We start from the raw sequence: 17,856 nt of genomic DNA, 5'->3' as shown, positions 1-17,856 counted from the left end.
AAAAGCACAAGACTACAAGAGCTTATTTCTGAACCATACAGAGCAGGACACATGAAACTGTAAGAAATCGTCTGGTCTTTCGCCGTACACAAAATCGAGATGGAATTTTGGGGGGGGGGGGGACCTAAAGGTAGCCTTCAGATTCATCCACTACAGAAGAAGCATAAGGAAATTAAGGGCGGTATCAACACTACCGAAAAACTGCGTTACGATATCAAGTTTGTCAGGCGCGCGTATGTGCAGAGCTTGCACTGTTTGTTCCTAGCAGGCGCATCCACTGCCCGCCTGCTGCTGCGAGTTGGACTGGCCGGAGGTCGGCTTCAGGTTCACGTCCACCATGTCCTCCTGCTTCGCCGACGAGAGCGTCTCCATCCCCGGCAGCGCCGCGGCGATCTTGCGGAACAGCGGCTGCATGGATCACAGTGTATCGGTGAGGTGCAGACCAATGCATCCAAAGCAAAAGCATCAAGGCATTGGAGAAATCGGAATCTGACCTTGATGTTGAACCCGGCTTTCGCGCTGGTTTCGATGAACATGACGTTGAGTTCTTTGGACTTGCTCTCTCCTTCCTCTGTGGACACTTGTCTGCAGCAAGCGAGGCAGAAGTATCAGACGCATGTTGTATCAGTCTGAACAAGTCTACAGGAATGAGAGACGAGAGCGCAGGTCACCTCTTGTCAACAAGATCAGTTTTGTTCCCAACGAGCACGACGATCACATCGCCACCCCTCTCGTTGCGGACTTCGTCGATCCACCTTGAGGTGTTCAGAAAAGACTGCCTATCTGCACAGATAAACATTTCAGTAAATTAATAAACTCAGGATATATATATATACATTTTCTTTTTCAGAAAAGAAAACTGAACAGTAACTGATGCCTAGCTGCAATAGTATGGATTGACACGCATTTTGGTTCATTAGAGTTGAAAAACGACAGTACTTCCCCCAGGAGCTGATTGTTAGAAATTTGTTGAGAACTTTTGCTGTTGATATTCTGAGGCATTAAAAATGCGAACCGTGTACATGAAACTGTTCGCTAAAACTAGAAAAGACGGGACAAAATGGTGGCATACAAGTTTTTTGAGCAACTTACTGGCTACATCATAAACAACCACTGCAACAGATGAGTCCCTGATGTAGCTTGGAATAAGACTCCTAAATCTCTCCTGTCCTGCAGTATCCCTGACAATGATGGGGGTAAAATACTAACTGTTCTTCAAAAAGAAAAAAGAAGAAGGTTGATTACTTAAGCTACTGCAACTCAAATTAGTCCTGTGAATCACTAGAAACTTGGGCACAATGGATAGTGTGGTATCATATATTTCATTATTGGGCATTAAGCATCATGTCGCTGGAACATTTCATCATTTACCACGGTAACTGAACCTACTAAGTTACATGGTTTATGGGAAGACCAAAAAGAATTATATACTTACCAGAGCTGTAGACGAACAGTGCGGTCTTCAAGATACATGGTCTTTGACAAGAAGTCAATGCCAATCGTAGCCTGGATCAAGTGCCCATGTATCAGGACAAAGGAGAATGAAACAAATATACCAAGCAGCATGACAACCTTTGCAATATCTGTTCTACAAATATATGTGATGCAAACTCCACTCTCCAAAAATTGTATTCTTGAAATTCAGGGAATTCGTTAATTTGCAAACATGCATTCACCAAATCACCAGAAAACAGACCAGCTGTCCTGCAGGAGTTGACTAGTTGGGCAATAACCCACAATCACTACAGTCTGGACGACATCCCCCCCGTACGCGATCAAGCACTATTACGCAACTCGTGAAACCAGTACACAATGGCAAATTGGCTGGTGTTGGTGTAAATAGAGCAAATGTAGAGGACCATTCTGCATATTGTAGCAAAGTAATGAAGAGTGTGTGGGAGCACCGTGAGAGGTTGCCCCGACCAGAAAATTTCCCCCAAATCAACGTGGTATACAGAGCTAGCGTTAGGGGATCCTACCGCCGGCGTCGTCGCTGCCGCGAGTAATCGGTCGCCGGAGCTGCGGCCGGTGCAGGCGCACGAGGGTCGCCGGTGCTGCGGCCGGGGTGCGCGGGGCGGCTGCTGGCCCGAGCGGCGGCGTGCGCGTGAGGGGGCTGCGGGCCCCACGTGCGACGAGCGAGCGGCGGGCTGCGGGCCCGTGCGGCGTCGCGCGTCCTCGGCGGCTGGGCGCAGGCTTGTCCGAAGGGGAGCTTGGTGGCTGTGTGCAGGCGTGTGCTTGTGAAGGGGAGCTGCTTGGGAGCTGCTGTGCGAAGGGGAGCTGCTGTGCATAAAATTCAAGAGAGAAGGGTAGCTGCTGTGCTTGAAATTCAAGCGAGAAGAGTGAAAGGGTTGGGTTGAAGATGAATCCAGAAGAGATGGAAGCAAAAAAGGAAGGAAGGAGAGGCTGCGACGAAGGCAGTAACCGGTAGTGGTGGTCGAGGTGGAACTCGTGGGATTACTCGTGGTAATCGTGGCGGAGGTAGAGGCAGAGGCCGTGGTGGCCCCAAGGTCTGGCGGCCGCTGAGGAAACTCATCTGTCACACTCTAATGGGAGAGTAATGGTAGAAAAATAAAGTTTCTCTGAGAGCTCCACTAGTATCTCACTTGATCTTGTGATTCCGACTTTTAACAACTTCGGTAACTTTACCAACTATATCCGAATGGACGAAGGTAATTAGGCACAAGCACTTACACTTGCATCTTCATGTAAGCATCATATAAATTGGGTCATAGATTTAGAGCATTCAAGCATGTTATTGACATGTCTAATTCTTTCCATGTCTAGTTCTTTCAAAACATATCAAAACATACAGTTTATATACCCATTCTGAGTCCATTCAAATTGCTAAATATATTTAGCCCATCTTGAACGGGAGCGTTGATGTAAATAGAGCAAATGTAAATGACCATTCTGCATACTGTAGCAATGTAATGAAGAGTGTGTGGGAGCACCATGAGAGAAGTTGCCCCAACCAGAAAATTTCCCCAAATCAACGACTGGCATTGCCAGCAATTGACGAAAGTATCTTCACGGAAGCCATTTTCTCCAGACAGGAGAAACGCTGGAGTTAATACCAAGGACAAGGATCAGTCACCCAAGCTACCCTTTACGTGAATCCTAGAGTGGTAATAAGAAAACACCAGCAAATTGGAGGTCAATCCCCCGTGGTTACCATGGCCGATCATAAAACGACTCTAAACATATATCTTCATGCCAGATCGTTAACAATGCGCGATGCAGGACAGACGGCAACGGTGGATCAACGAAGAACACGCGCATTCACAGAATCTGATCGATCGGCATTCAGATAATCGATTCCTCCCCCAGAACGTTGCAGTTACACGAATCGATGAACCGCTCGCACGGACGAGACGGTGAGTACGATTTGCGATTTTGGTTACCTGGTAGGTGTTGTCGAACTTGTCGTACATGAACCTGGTGATGATGCTGGTCTTGCCCACGGACTGGTCGCCGAGGAACACCAGCTTGTACTTGGCCAGCGCCGACACCACCGGGGCCATCGCCTCCCCGCGTCGGCTAGGCGATCGGGTTCTGCTCCGATCCTCTCGATCCGGACTCCGGCGGAGGGCGGCCCCGCCCGCGACCCCGAGATCTCCCCGTTGTTCTGGCGAGGGCCGAGGAGGAAGTGGAACGCAGGCCGGCCACCACGACGCGCGCACGTCAGTGCTCCCTCCCTGCGGGGACGCGGTTGACGAGAGAGAAGAAGGGAAGGCGTTTTCTGGGTTGCGCTCGCGCTGAATGGTGGTGGGGCCGCTTCGGGCTGTGGGAATGAGAGCCCAGGCCCATTGCCACAGGTTCGGGAGTACCAGCCCAGCCCATGGTAAGAAGTGAAATCAGGTTCCTGGAAAAAAAAAGAAATTTTACATGTACTGTATATGAATACTAATGTGTCATGCCTCGCTAACATCAGGATCCAGGCTGAAAAGCAGCGTGACGTCGCTAACACCATGGCTCACCTTCACCCTTAGTAAAGACTAAATTGCAATCACAAAAAAAATGTTGCTGCCATGTGAGTGTGACAGCATGGAACTAGATAAAGAAAGGTCAGTGTCGAAAACTAGGGACAATTCTGTCTTCAAGACAATAACAGGACAATAGCTTTACCTATAGGACACCGTTACGTTCAGTCGTTCGACATAGACTGCTTAGGAGTTAGGACAATGTATAAATTTCTCCGCGCATAGAGATTGTAATCTCTTTTGAACCCTTCTATATAACGCTGCAGTGTTTGCATTCCCGGTCCGTGCTACCATTTCATTTTTACACGATGAGGCTGGGTACAATGGTCCTTTCTTCCTCTAATGTCATACGGGCGAAAACAGAATTTCACAGTGCCGTAGGGTGGTGTAGGGCCAAAATCGAGCATACCCCTAAGCATTAAGCAAGCAAAGTCTTTAGTCAATGCCCCCCCAACCCCCAATTAAACAACTCAATCGTATTCTATCAGGAAAAGGCGCATAGAAACTAGAAACCTCTGCGTGCTAAAGTCCGAAGCTCGAGCAGGAAGCAGGCGGCGTGGATGCACGTGCAATTTACGTCGCGCACTCAGCAACCACATCAACACAGGTACAGAACAAAAACTCCTGCTAAGGCCCTGATCAGTGGTCCTTAATCTCGGAGGGCAAAAGCGTCATTCCGCAGCGGGAGTTACGTCGCTTTCGCCGGCCCTCACCTGCGCTCTCGACCGCGGCATCATTACAGTCGACAATTTACCACCTTACCCACCGTGTCAAAACCGGGTTCCTTTTATGGTTCGAAAACAGATACGGTAGAGTTCAACATCCAATGGCGCAAATCAGCACGCGGAGGATTGTTGACATGCGTTGTAGACGGCGCACCAGCAATAATTTCTCGTGGACTATCTCAAGCTTATTGTTTTCTTTGTTAGCAATGAAAGAAAGTTTACACATAAACTGTTGGTCCATCTGCGGTGAACTTTATATATTTTTTTTCTAGCACAAGATGCTCTGTATACTTGGCAGTTGGCACACCTGGCAAATGAACACGAAGCGTGTCGTATTATCTCATGATCCGCTTATTTTTTTAATAATAGCTTGGTCAGTTTGACCAATCCAGGCTCCGAGTTCTTTTAAAGTTTATATCTTACAGGTGTGGACAGAGCCAAAAGCTTAAATTAGTATATTAACGAATTTGATCAAATCCATTTCGTAAGAGGAAATGATTGATCGCAATTTTCTTTTTTCCTACCGAAATTGATCAATCCGTAGAATGCCAACCGGAGAATCCACCGCAGATTCCGGTTTTGCTACGGGTGCCCCTGGGATTCCTCCTATGCCAAAGACGGCCAAGCACTAGCGACGGCGGAAGCCCACCCACCCAAGCGACCTCCCGGGCAGGGGCGTTCTGGTCATTCCCTACTAGTCCCCTCCCTTCTACAGCTACTTTTTTCCTCCCTTTTCCCACTCGTCACACTCACCGCCGTCGCAGCAAATATTCCAATCCGACGGCGCCGTGTCCTCAAATCCCGTGAGGCGCCTCGCCGCGCAGACAAAAATCCCCAAATCCCCTCGAGAGCCCTGCAATTTTCAGCCTCCCAAACCCAGCGATTTGGGCCGGTGGCGGCGGCGGCGGCGGCGGCGGCCCCGGTCGGATCGTGGCATGGCGGAGATTCGCAAGTACGCCATGTCCAACCAGGCGCCAGGTACGCGCGGGTCCGCCTCTCGGTTTCCGTCGCCGCTGAGTTGATCCGTACACCTCCGTGGAAGCTTCTCCTCGGAATTTAGGGATTCTGACCGTTTGTTCGTTTAGGGCTGAGCTGCTGCGTCGGGTTGGTATCTGCTTAGGGTTTTGTGGGTTGCGTGTTTGGGTAATTTTAGGGCTTCTTATGCTTAGAACAACTCCTCATGGTTAGAGGTACCGGGGATCATTTTTTTTGTTTCTGGATTTAGAACTCATTTACTCTTTCATGAGGCTCGCTGTTGATTAGGAGGTCTGGGTTGTTGAATTTGTCAAAATGAATAGAGAATGGGCGAGCATAAAAGGAAACCTAGTGCATGTGCTAGTGTGGGAAGCATGGTACCAGTGATTGCCGGTATTGTCAATGACTGATTAATGTCGCTGTCATTCTGCAGATATCCCTCAGATACTACTGGAAGCTCAGAATAGGTGGCTGCGGCCCACCGAAATCTGCCAAATATTGTCAAACTACAAGAAGTTCTCCATTGCACCTGAGCCGCCGAACAGACCTCCAAGTATGGCTTATTCTTACTTGCACTATTTTCCTCCTGAATACAGAAGCATGCTGTGTTAGCCATTTAGTTAATCTTTCCCAGTTTGCTGGGTGCTGGATTGCTGTAGACTCGTGCTCAGGTGGCATGTAGGATGGTAGCAGCACGATGATGCATTCTGAGAATTTATTATGTTGTAGGGAGATATATAGATTCTTGCTTCTGTTTTCTGGAAGACATCAGTGGACTGCAGTTTTGCTGTTTTTCCTTTTTTTGGGATTCCTTAGATTTGCGCTCAGGTTGTTATGTAGCATGGAAGTGGCATCATGGATGCATTCTGAGGATCTTTAATTTACAATATATGATAATGTTCAAACTTCTAATTAATCAACCATGCTAATTGGCTCAATGAACTTTTAGAAGCTCAGGGACTGTTATTCCTTTTGTCACCAATCATTTGTTAATGGGGTCGATATCATTACTTTCCAATAGGACTGGGCACGGTTGGTGAGCTCGTTTCTGTTTTCATGTTCTAGTACTTTCTAATGAGCTCTCAGTTTTTTTGGGGGTTTAGCGGTGGTGGTGGTGAGTCTTGATTGTCATTCGTTATTCCTGATTATTGGCTCTATGCTGTCCTTTTTTCTGTAGAACTTGTACCTGTTAAACCTACTATTGTTGAATATTTGTGTGGCACGTTCCAAAATTTGGCGCATGTTGAATTACACCTTGTGAGAATTGGTGCTACGATATGTGTTATTGCCATGTGTATTTATTGTAGGTGTGAAGAATGGTGACTGATGATATACTAATACTTTGATCACTTGCATGAAAATTTCTCAGGTGGTTCGCTGTTTCTGTTTGACCGGAAAATATTGAGATACTTCAGGAAGGACGGACATAACTGGAGAAAGAAAAAGGATGGAAAGACAGTCAAAGAAGCTCATGAGAAGCTTAAAGTTAGTGCAAATTCTTTGTACAAAGCTTCTTTTTCTTATCAAACTCAAAGGAATATAAATATTAAACATATGATGGTATTGTTGTGGTTCATGAAACGCACCAAGTCACTTAATATCATTAGTTTTTGGATGTAGACAGTTTCCAGATACTGGTCTCTTAACTGCGTATTATCATAGAAGTAATGAAATTCTACTGGTGTTTTTCATACCTTCAATCTTGATACAAGGTATCAGTGGTCAAAACTTCAGAAGTTTTAAGTAATATTTTCCTTGATGACATCCTTCTGTGACTGGAGTTGGAGCAAGGTTTTCATTTTATTAACTGATAAGTTTGTTAACATTGGGAGACATTCATGGACTTGCTGGTATTTCTGCTATGCTCCCAGTAAAAAATAGCCTTTTACTAATGAAAAGGATGATGCAAAATAATTGCAGTGATTTTTTCCCCTGGCTATCTGTTATTGATTGTGAATTTGTGATTCAACCACAAGACTACTCAAGCTGAAACCTTGTTCGTTTAGGTTGGAAGTGTTGATGTACTTCATTGCTATTATGCCCATGGGGAGGAGAATGAGAACTTCCAAAGACGGACATATTGGCTGCTAGAAGAGTAAGTGCTAGACACGTGTTATAGCTTATATGAATATAATTTAAATAACTTTTGAAGGCTATCTGTATAGTAGGCTGATAGCTGAATGATGCCATAATGAAAGTGTCATGATACTATTATCCTGTTTTCAGGGGTTTCATGAATATTGTTCTTGTTCACTACCTTGAAATCAAGGTATGTTTACATCCACACATGATGAACTTGTTTTTCTTTAAGTTTCGTTAAGTGTCTTCTGAAAAGCTTATATTTGTTAAGCCTAAATGCTAATGTTGTTGGTATCCACACCTACTCATCCATTTGTAATAGTCACATGATACCCCAATGAAGAAGCAAGAGAAACAGATGAAGAAAAATTGACGGGGTACTGGAAATTGTGACTATAATAGTCTGTACTAGAGTATAAGTATTTGCATGCTAAAAGTTCATTGCTGTTATACCCTGTTTTCCGTATCACATGCTAACTACAAAACAAATTCTTTCTGGCGGTGAAATGACATCCTGTTAGGGTGTAAAAATACTTCAAATCCAGCTTCGCTTTGATCCGATTCATTTATTTAACATTATTTTATTTGTGTACCTGATTGCCCAATCTAAATTATTTTTTCCAGGGTGGCAAACAAAATTTCAATCGTGCTAAAGAAGCTGAAGAGAATGCAGGATTATCAGCTGATAGTCCTGCATGTTCAAACTCTTTCGCTAGTCAGAGCCAGGTAGCCTCCCAATCTATGGATGCTGAAAGCCCAATTAGTGGACAGATTTCGGAATATGAAGATGCTGAAACAGGTCTTGCTGTTTCTCTATCTTCGTTCTGCATCATCTGCACTAAGTATACATTAACTCATGCATGATCAATAGCAAATCTTTCAGTGTGTCTAAAGTATAATTCATTTCCACAGATAATTGTCGAGCAAGCTCCAGATACCACCCTTTCACTGAGATGCAGCAGCCTGTGGATGGGATAATGATGGATAAATTGTTGGGTGCTTCAGCTCCAAGTGTTTCTGTAAATAATCTAGGCAAGCCTTTCACTCTACCTTCAAAGGTTTTAGGCAAATGTCAGTTTTCAGCTCATGTTTCATTACCTATGCAGGTTATCTTGGTGAAATGCAGCCTAGGCCAGCTAACTTTAACAATCATTTTGTCACCCACAATGATGTATCTACTGCTTTCAATGAAACCACAGCTGGGTTAAGAGGCGGTCCCAGAACTTCAATTGATTCAGTGCGGTTTGCTGAACCATATCCAGAATATCCAGGTGGCTTCACGGAGCCAACACTCTATTCTTCTGTTGCAACAGTGGGTAACAATCTGGATGATAGCTTGCAAACATTTATGTCTGAGGCACTCTACACCAACAATCTCACTCAAAAGGAAGTTGACGCGCTGAGTGCTGCAGGCATAACGTCGTCACAGGTGATTTTCTATTTTCTTGTCTTTCATCGATGTCTTGCAATGTCCTAATTCCTGTGCTGCTGTTGGGTAGCTTCTCTACACCCACTTCTTTCTGCGACAGTTGTGTCCAGTACTCCAGTCCACTTGCAGAAGTGTAGGTTCCGTCATGCTCTGCAGCACATCATACAGGGCACTTGTTTGGGAAGTGCCTGTGAATTTTGTCTTGAAATATTTGAGCACTTATAATTTGGATGTCCCATAGGCAGAACCCAGGATAAATATTTACTAGTAACGTGTTTCACCCCTCCTTCCCCCTTTAAACTGTAGGTGCTTCAACTTTTCAATGTCTGCTGCTGGCTTATGTATCGAATTATTACATAGAAAGGATTAACTTCAGTGGAGCACTTATTCTTGTTTCTTACCTTTAAGAAATTGTCTTGAACAATTCAATATATCTCTGCTTTGTATGACAAATGGAAAGTTTACCTACTTCGATATGATGTGATCATCTATTTTCAGGCAGACAATGATGGTTATACTGATCAAGGTGCCAGATATCCACTTCTGAAGCAGTCATCATTAGATCCCTTTAAGATTGAGCCAGATGGTTTGAAGAAATTTGACAGCTTCTCAAGGTGGATGAGCAATGAACTTCCAGAGGTTGCTGATTTGGATATTAAGTCCAGTTCCGATGCTTTCTGGAGTACTACTGAAACTGGGAATGTTGCTGATGGATCTAGTATACCTATCAACGAGCAGTTAGATGCATTTGTAGTCAGCCCCTCGCTTTCCCAAGACCAGCTCTTCAGCATTATTGATGTATCTCCAAGCTGGGCATATAATGGCACCAAGACTAAGGTTTGTATTTTGTACCATATGTTACTCGTACTTCTATAATCATTATCATTTTAGTATGCTGTCATCATGCCTGGAGGCCCAATATATACTAGGCATCCAAAACTTTCAAGCATGTTGAGTACTCTGTTCTTGTAAATTCAGTAATTAACAGTGCTGTCTCACTTTTTTTTGGCTTCTTATATGATGCAGGTCATAATTACTGGTACATTCTTGGCAAAAAAAGAAGACGTGGAAAATTGCAGGTGGTCTTGTATGTTTGGGGATGTTGAAGTATCTGCTGAAGTTTTAGTGGATGGCTCATTGCGTTGCTATACGCCAGTGCATCATTCTGGACGAGTTCCATTTTATGTGACATGTTCAAACAGAGTAGCTTGCAGTGAAGTGCGAGAATTCGAGTTCCGTGACTCTGAGACCCATTATATGGACACTTCAGATCTGCATACTACTGGCATAAATGAAATGCATCTACATATCCGTCTTGACAAGTTACTTTCCCTGGGTCCAGAAGACTATGAAAAGTATGTTTTGAGTAATGGAAACAAGTCTGAGTTGATCGACACTATTAATACCTTAATGCTTGACGATAAATTGTCTAATCTGGCATTGCCATCTGATGAGAAGGAATTATCCACTGTACGGGATCAGAATCTTGAGAAACAGGTGAAAGAAAAGCTGTATTATTGGCTTATCCATAAGATACATGATGATGGTAAAGGTCCGAATGTGTTAGGCAAGGAAGGACAGGGTGTGATTCATTTAGTAGCCGCACTTGGTTATGATTGGGCTATAAAACCAATAGTTGCTGCAGGCGTAAATGTAAACTTCAGGGATATTCGTGGATGGACTGCGCTTCACTGGGCTGCATCTTGTGGAAGGTATTCTAATATAATTTTACTTATGCTTTTTTTGAATCTGCGTTTTCATACTAAACTTATGGTATCTCTGTCATTTTAGGGAGCGAACAGTTGGTGCCCTGATAGCAAATGGAGCTGCATCTGGTGCTTTGACAGATCCAACACAGCAGTTCCCATCTGGAAGAACTCCTGCTGATTTAGCATCAGAAAATGGACACAAAGGCATTGCCGGTTTTCTTGCAGAATCTGCCTTGACAAGTCACCTTTCAGCTCTTACACTAAAAGATTCGCAGGGTGGCAATGTGGAAGAAATATGTGGATTGGCAGCAGCTGAAGATTTTGCAGAACCAAGTTCTGCTCAGCTTGCCTGCGTGGATTCTCAGGCAGAGTCCTTAAAAGATTCACTCGGCGCGGTTCGTAAATCAACTCAAGCTGCAGCTAGAATATTTCAAGCTTTTAGGGTTGAATCGTTTCATAGAAAGAAAGTGATTGAATATGGAGATGATGATTGTGGATTATCTGATGAACGCACACTCTCACTTATTTCCCTTAAAAACGCGAAACCTGGACACAGTGATATGCCTATGCATTCTGCTGCAGTCCGTATCCAAAACAAGTTTAGAGGGTGGAAAGGAAGAAAGGAATTTATGATTATCCGACAGAAAATTGTGAAGATACAGGTATTTACATTTTTCTAGCCTATAATCATTTTTGTTTGTTTTCTATCTCATACAACCGCATGAAAGTTTGTTGACTAGGCTCCCCACAGTTTCTATGCTTACTGTTTTTTTGACATAATCAAAATCCAAAGTTAAGCTAGGTACAAACTGGCTATAGTAATTTGATGAAATTAGGCTCTCCACGGACTGGATTAATCGGGGTGCTGAACAGTTTGAGAAATCAGTGTTTAGTGTTGCTTGTCAGATTTCAGTTATTTGCATCAAACTAGTGGTTTACTGAAATTGATTTTTTTCCATCGCGAGAATCATTTCATGCTCCACATCTTCAGTGCCATTATAATTGGATTGGATGAAAAATCAGCTCATTGTCAAAAGTGGGTGGTGGTACTGTAGTAACTGTAGTAGTTATTTGAGGCACATCTCTTCTCTTGTGATGGTCTTGACATTTCAGCTGCAGACGCTACATTTACTGTTTTCTGTATGTAACTATGGACTGTTTGTTAGGCCCATGTACGAGGACATCAGGTAAGGAAAAACTATCGGAAGGTAGTCTGGTCTGTTGGCATCGTGGAGAAAGTCATACTGAGGTGGAGGAGAAAGAGAAGGGGTCTGCGAGGTTTCCAACCTGAGAAACAACTTGAAGGCCCATCATCACAGATCCAACCTGCGAAGGCTGAAGCTGAGGATGAATACGACTTCTTGAAGGATGGCAGGAGACAGGCTGAGGGCAGGCTACAAAGAGCACTCGCTCGTGTGCATTCCATGACTCAGTATCCTGAAGCAAGGGACCAGTACCGCAGGTTGCAAAACTGTGTTAACGAGCTGCAAGAGTCCCAGGTTCCCCCTTTTCTCTAACAATAATCAGCCGTTTCCTTAAGTGACTCAGCTGTGAGTAGTGATTGATTTAACTTTGTATATGCTGGTGATATTTGGACAGGCAATGCAGGATAGGATGCTAAGTGACTCAGCTGGTGCCGATGGGAATGATTTAATGGCTGAACTGGAGGAGCTATGCCGGGGCGATGGTGATGCGCCAATGTCGACTATTTCGTGACATTGAGCTTACTAGATCAGTTAGGCAGTGACCTGTTCTTTACCAGACTAGATGTAAATTCTTGTGACTAGATGGTCTCTACTCACCGTTGGACACCATATATATGATATAGCTAATACATGGACTTCTATAGTTCTACTTGCCCCCCCTGCTTATTGCTCCGGATGCCGGTTTTCGTTCTGCCGTAGAGTTCTACATGAATCATGAATGCCGGTGGATGTCTGTTCGTTTACAGACACCACAAGTCCATAATGCTTGGCATGCACGCGCTGCGATTACGTGACGACCGTTGGGTTCCGACGTTCCATCGTTTAATCTTGCAACAAATGCTCGCCATTCGAACATTGTATTCAAGCCAAAATAGATGTTCCCTTCGCAGCTCTCCCGATCACTAAGGCTTCGATACAAGATTTCTTGAAGCTGACAAGTTAACTACACTTAACTTACTGTTGAGTTTACGCTTTAGACGCCGGATTAGCGTATTCATCTCTCCGGCTTCTACGGTCAAGCAAAACGTCACCTGACCAAGCCAGCACGAATCTCGACGCAACAAACCCAAAACCCCCTCCTCCCCCTCCTCATCCATTCAGCCCCCGTTCCCCCTTGCACTCCGCTAGGGTTTTACGCCGCAGCCGCAGCACACGCCGCCGGAGGAGCGCGACTGCGCGAGACCACCTTCGCGGCGAGAGGGGAGAGGCAGCAGCACGAGGGCCGGCCGAGCGAGAGATGAGGCTCCTGACTCACAACATGCTGGCGTCCAACGTCCGGGGCGCGACGACCGGCTACCCGCTGAAACTGGAGGCGGCCAAGTGGGTGACCAAGGAGGTGGAGCTCAACGCCGACTTCCTCCGCGGCCTCCTCCCCAAGATCGACTGGCGCGCGCTCGTCGCCGCCACCCGGGCGCTTGGTCTCCCAGAGCTCCTCCCCGAGGAGCAGCCCCCCGAGGAGGAGATCTTCGCCGAGGGCGCCGCCGACGTCGAGGGCAGCGCCATCCGCCGCATCCACCACGCGCTCCTCGAGATCCACGTTCAGGAGGGCTCCCTCGTCTGCCCCGATACCAGCCGCTGCTTCCCCATCGACAAGGGCATCCCCAACATGATGCTGCACGAGGACGAGGTCTGATGCGTGAGTCTCGCCGTGGCCGCCTTTACTTACATGCTCGTTGTCGGCTGTTATAAAAGGGTTTAATGGCTTGTGGACTTCTCAATTGTGGCTGTGAAATATAAAATGTGGATGATGACGTTATAATTTGAATGGATGACCGTGATGTTCTGTTTGGAATTGCGTTTTGAGTCAGGAATTTGATACCGTTGAAATTGGAAGGTAGAAATTACATACAGTAATTTGCATTAGTAATTTGATACTGCAGCCTTTTCAATTATTTGTGCCTTTTTGTACGGAATTGTGGGTGATTTGGTGGAACTGATTATTTCTTAAGGAGTGTGGTGTTTGCAATTCTTCCCAATGGATCATGAGTTCATAACAGTTGGTCCATGGAAAACGGTATGTTAATCAGGTCCAACTATAGTAGTTCCAGTGAGGAAATTGCTTTTTGGTTGAGTAGTTTAGTGCTAAACTATGATGTTCTCTAGTAGTCGTGTTAGAGGTGCTTGCTTAGGTGGTTAGTCAAGTTGATGTGAGCTCTGGGATTTTGTTCGCTGAACTTGCAGCTTCACTGAGGTGACAGTAGATTGATGCATAGAGTTGTGCTTTGAGTCTTGTACTTTTCAATTTGTGGTGATGTATCATAAATTCATAATATTGTTTGAGTGAAGAAATTTGCTTACACATCGTTCCAAACTGATGATTGGAACTTTTACACTTTATGTAACATAAAATCATGCTTGCAAATTTGAGTGAACAGAGAGGTTCTTGGTGCATAGATCTGAGAATATATCTCTCGTAGGATTTTCTCGGCATCTACATCATTCATCTCAAATTATCTTGAACACACCAATGTATATTTGAAGCATGTTGGGTTCTACAACTTGCTTTTCTAAGTCCAGATTGTGTTTATTTTGTTGGGTTCTATAACTTGGTAATTGTTAATTATCATACCTTGCCCATCTCGTTTCCTTATCTGGTTGTTCACAACATGATACGATGATGATATCATTATACTCATTGTGATAGGGAAAATGTTTGCGTTATTGACTGCAGTTATAACTTGCAATGAAACCAAATGCCTGTTAGGATGATTGTTTGCGCATTGCTAATTGTATGGTATAAAATCCAGTTATCGGGTGTATTCCCCTGTAAGTCATTCGTTCCGTGTCTGAATGTCTGAGGGTAAGTATTTCATCCTTCTGCATTGATGCATGCTTGCACAATTATTGCTATCTGATTTGGGTAGTTTCAAAAGTATCCTTAGTGGAATAATGCACCAAACATTTACAATTTTTATCAATTATATACTTTTTGGCCTTTATGCACGATTATTTTTCTATTTGCTCACTATAATGTTGCACATCCATTCTTTGATATGTTTGATAATGGTGCTTAAGACTTGTCAGTATCTGTGTAGAGGCCTCAGTTTTCTTGATCATGAAGCTGAAATCTGGCACAACACATCCGAATTAGTGTAGGATTTTTACACTTTATTTGAAGGAATCCAGTTTGTATATCAATCACCAGCTTAACAGTGGGTGAGTCGGTGGCTAAATAATTTTTTCGCTACTGTAAGCATCTAGAGTTTTTCTTGGTACAGTATCCCTATTTTGCCAAAAGCAGGGTTGTGTTTAATGACCCAGTTCAAATGGGCTTGAAATTACCCAGTTTTGATATTTTAGTCATTTTGGATTTTGCAATATTGCCTTAATTTAAAAATTTTTACCATGTTTTACTTGTGATTACAACACAAGCTTTATCTGGTACTTGTTAACTGTCATGCCTTCAACATCTCCTTTCCTCATTTGGGTGTTGATCAACAGACTTGCTTTTGATGTTCAGTTGTTCGCTATGTGATATGATGACATCCATGTCAGCTGCAGTTCTAGCTTGCAATGACGAAGTATCTGAATAACTGTTATGCCAGTTAGATGATTCTGACTGCACATTGCTTGTTAAGATAATTTAATGATTTTGCTTTTTGTTGAATAGTATTTGCTGAATCAGTGTTGCACAACCATTCTTTGTGTTTGACATGAGCTTGGTGCTTGGGATGGATTCGGTGGCCAGAGCATCTCTCTGAATCTCTGATGTCCAAGCTTTGGTAACCATGAAAGCTCAATCTAGCCCTACTGCTTTGCTGAATTTGTGCTGGGTTCCCGCACCCGACTACATGAAACCAGAGTTTTGTGTCCAACCGTCTGTGGGTCAGTTGGTGACCAAAAAGTTGTCTTTGACATTGCAAAGCAGCCAGGCTTAAAATCCTCTAGGTGAGACATCATTATACTTCGCCAAACATAATGTCTGGGCGACAAGCTGATGGACCTGACGATGACATTGAAATTGAAGCATCTGATAGCTCATGCCATATCGGGCGGTCAATGCGACCATTAGTGCTGCACGATGGGAGCGCTTCTTAGCTTGATGATGCTGGTGACCTCCATTAGTTCGGCCCATACGCAGGACAAGGATGCCTTTCAGATTCAGGTCTTGTTCCCTTCGGTTAGGGATGCAAGTGGGTACTCAACAGTATTTTATGGGTTAACTAAATAATTACTATCAATAATATTTATGGATCAACTAAATAATTACGATGATATTCCATCCTAGTTTATTTATCCTCCTAAATTAATTATGCATAATGACATCCTATTTTATTTTATTAAAATTTTGAATCGATCTAATAACCTAAAATAAATATAACTTGCATCCCCACTCTCGTGCATATCTTTGAAGCTAGCACATAGCATCCCAAACCTTTTTCTTGTCTTTGTTGACAAATGGGTCCTTTAATTGTGTACTAGAAAAGCTACGGAAAAGAAAATCGCCAGAGAAATAAAGAAGCCACGGGAATTGATAGGCAGGTAGTCGGTAGGGGTTGAACCGTTGATGAAGGGTGCTTTTAGATGCTGATGCGCACAGCTGACAGTAGCCCTGGGCGGGCACTAATCAGCTATTCAGGATATTCCTCCGCGATTCTTCCAACGTGGATTGGTAATGGATAATAGCTCTAATATCTCCTTCACAATCCAACTTATCTCTCCTTATTTTAAAATTATAGAAAATATAAGATCAAATCTTAAATTTCTAGGCTAAATTTTCCCTTTTACCACCCCTGCTTTTACTCAATATACATATAATTTGTAACACAAACTTGATGTTATTAAATTTATATTAAAATAGTTTCTTATTACATACAATATATTAATAGACTAACGATCGGTCGAAGCCTTGTTTTTGTAAAAAAAATAAATAGAAACAGGCCCATAGTAAACTCAGGAACAATTGAGAAGGAAATAAATACACTGCTACAATTCGTATCTTTGTTTTCGACGAAAAGTACAGTTCCCTGTACCGCCCCACATGGAGGAACCCGGCACCACGGCCCGGCAAAGTTACTGCACCACTGTGTGTCCAAGACGAGCCATCACCATTCATGCTCATCGGATCCTCAACTGCCCTACTAAATGCAGCGCAGAGGCGATGCGCGTCCATTGAATGGGCAGCGCATGGAAGAAGACGTCCAGTCCAACAGCACATTTCCTCCTCTGCACTGCGCCAACAGTTGCTAGATCCACGGTGATCAGAAGTTTCCGGATTGATAAAAGACGGACGTATACGTTGTTTAATAAAAGTGATTTTAATATTATTAGAATAAAAATATACACGATACGAGAAGGATGTTTTCGGAACGAGGAACGCGGCACCGTAGCTAGATCAAGGCAGCAGTGCGCGGCGCGTTTGCTTCGGGGAGAATTGCTGGTACACTAGTGCCGCGTTGGTTTGTTGGTTGGGTGCGTGTACCCGTTTACGCATCCGTGATCAATGAGATGGAGCACGGTCCAATGCCACGCCGCCACGCCATGTTGGTAGCAACAGGCTACATGCCGCTACCATCTCGTTCGGCAGATGTGATGTCTTGCATGAGATCAAATTTCTACAAGTAATGTCCTCAAGACTCCACAGGCCACGGCACCAGTACTAGGAAAAAAAGGGGAATTAATGATGCTGGCACCTTGGTGACTGATCGAGTGAGGTTATCAACTACGTCCTATGTTCCATAAATTTTGATTTTGTCATTGATTAAACTTCACCGACTTTGATCAAGTTTACGTAAAAAGTTTATCCTATTAAAT

General features: G+C 44.0%; 3 protein-coding genes across 5 annotated transcripts; 2 read left to right on the top strand and 1 right to left on the bottom strand.

Moving 5' to 3' along the window:
- Positions 1-9: 9 nt before the first annotated feature.
- On the bottom strand, positions 10-3,695 carry LOC112881750 (ras-related protein RABH1b-like). 3 transcript variants are annotated; one of them, XM_025946600.1, is made up of 6 exons: positions 3,402-3,695; positions 1,436-1,506; positions 1,093-1,181; positions 672-783; positions 495-585; positions 10-408 (listed from the first exon to the last, which is right to left on the bottom strand). In XM_025946600.1, exons 1-6 carry the CDS (start codon positions 3,519-3,521, stop codon positions 262-264), a joined length of 630 nt encoding a protein of 209 aa, XP_025802385.1. In that variant the 5' UTR covers positions 3,522-3,695; the 3' UTR covers positions 10-261. The 3 variants fall into 3 exon arrangements, with proteins under 3 accessions (XP_025802385.1, XP_025802386.1, XP_025802384.1); XM_025946601.1 differs by lacking the exon at positions 3,402-3,695 and adding an exon at positions 2,423-2,742; XM_025946599.1 differs by lacking the exon at positions 3,402-3,695 and adding an exon at positions 1,980-2,439.
- A 1,759-nt stretch (positions 3,696-5,454) lies between these two features.
- On the top strand, positions 5,455-12,757 carry LOC112880369 (calmodulin-binding transcription activator 3-like). The gene is made up of 13 exons (XM_025944950.1): positions 5,455-5,683; positions 6,114-6,233; positions 7,050-7,165; positions 7,687-7,775; positions 7,907-7,949; positions 8,384-8,558; positions 8,672-8,791; positions 8,866-9,188; positions 9,687-10,025; positions 10,215-10,900; positions 10,980-11,559; positions 12,064-12,396; positions 12,497-12,757. Exons 1-13 carry the CDS (start codon positions 5,641-5,643, stop codon positions 12,611-12,613), a joined length of 3,084 nt encoding a protein of 1,027 aa, XP_025800735.1. The 5' UTR covers positions 5,455-5,640; the 3' UTR covers positions 12,614-12,757.
- Positions 12,758-13,198: 441 nt separating this feature from the next.
- LOC112881938 (multifunctional methyltransferase subunit TRM112 homolog A) lies at positions 13,199-13,897 on the top strand. The gene has a single exon (XM_025946871.1). It carries the CDS (start codon positions 13,340-13,342, stop codon positions 13,733-13,735), a length of 396 nt encoding a protein of 131 aa, XP_025802656.1. The 5' UTR covers positions 13,199-13,339; the 3' UTR covers positions 13,736-13,897.
- The last annotated feature ends 3,959 nt before the right edge of the window (positions 13,898-17,856 follow it).

Source organism: Panicum hallii, chromosome 2, assembly GCF_002211085.1.
Source record: "Panicum hallii strain FIL2 chromosome 2, PHallii_v3.1, whole genome shotgun sequence".
Taxonomy (NCBI): domain Eukaryota; kingdom Viridiplantae; phylum Streptophyta; class Magnoliopsida; order Poales; family Poaceae; genus Panicum; species Panicum hallii.
The sequence above is the reverse complement of the archived record's forward strand: the minus strand, read 5'-3'. Positions and strand labels throughout refer to the sequence as shown.

Coding starts and splice junctions, on each gene's coding strand:
- LOC112881750 (XM_025946599.1), bottom strand. CDS start 2,288: ATGCACAGCAGCTCCCCTTCGCACAGCAGCTCCCAAGCAGCTCCCCTT. Junction 1,507..1,979: donor CGGCAGCGACGACGCCGGCG/GTAGGATCCCCT, acceptor CACTTGATCCAG/GCTACGATTGGCATTGACTT. Junction 1,182..1,435: donor ACTGTTCGTCTACAGCTCTG/GTAAGTATATAA, acceptor CATCATTGTCAG/GGATACTGCAGGACAGGAGA.
- LOC112880369 (XM_025944950.1), top strand. CDS start 5,641: ATGGCGGAGATTCGCAAGTACGCCATGTCCAACCAGGCGCCAG. Junction 5,684..6,113: donor CATGTCCAACCAGGCGCCAG/GTACGCGCGGGT, acceptor GTCATTCTGCAG/ATATCCCTCAGATACTACTG. Junction 12,397..12,496: donor ACGAGCTGCAAGAGTCCCAG/GTTCCCCCTTTT, acceptor ATATTTGGACAG/GCAATGCAGGATAGGATGCT.
- LOC112881938 (XM_025946871.1), top strand. CDS start 13,340: ATGAGGCTCCTGACTCACAACATGCTGGCGTCCAACGTCCGGGGCGCG.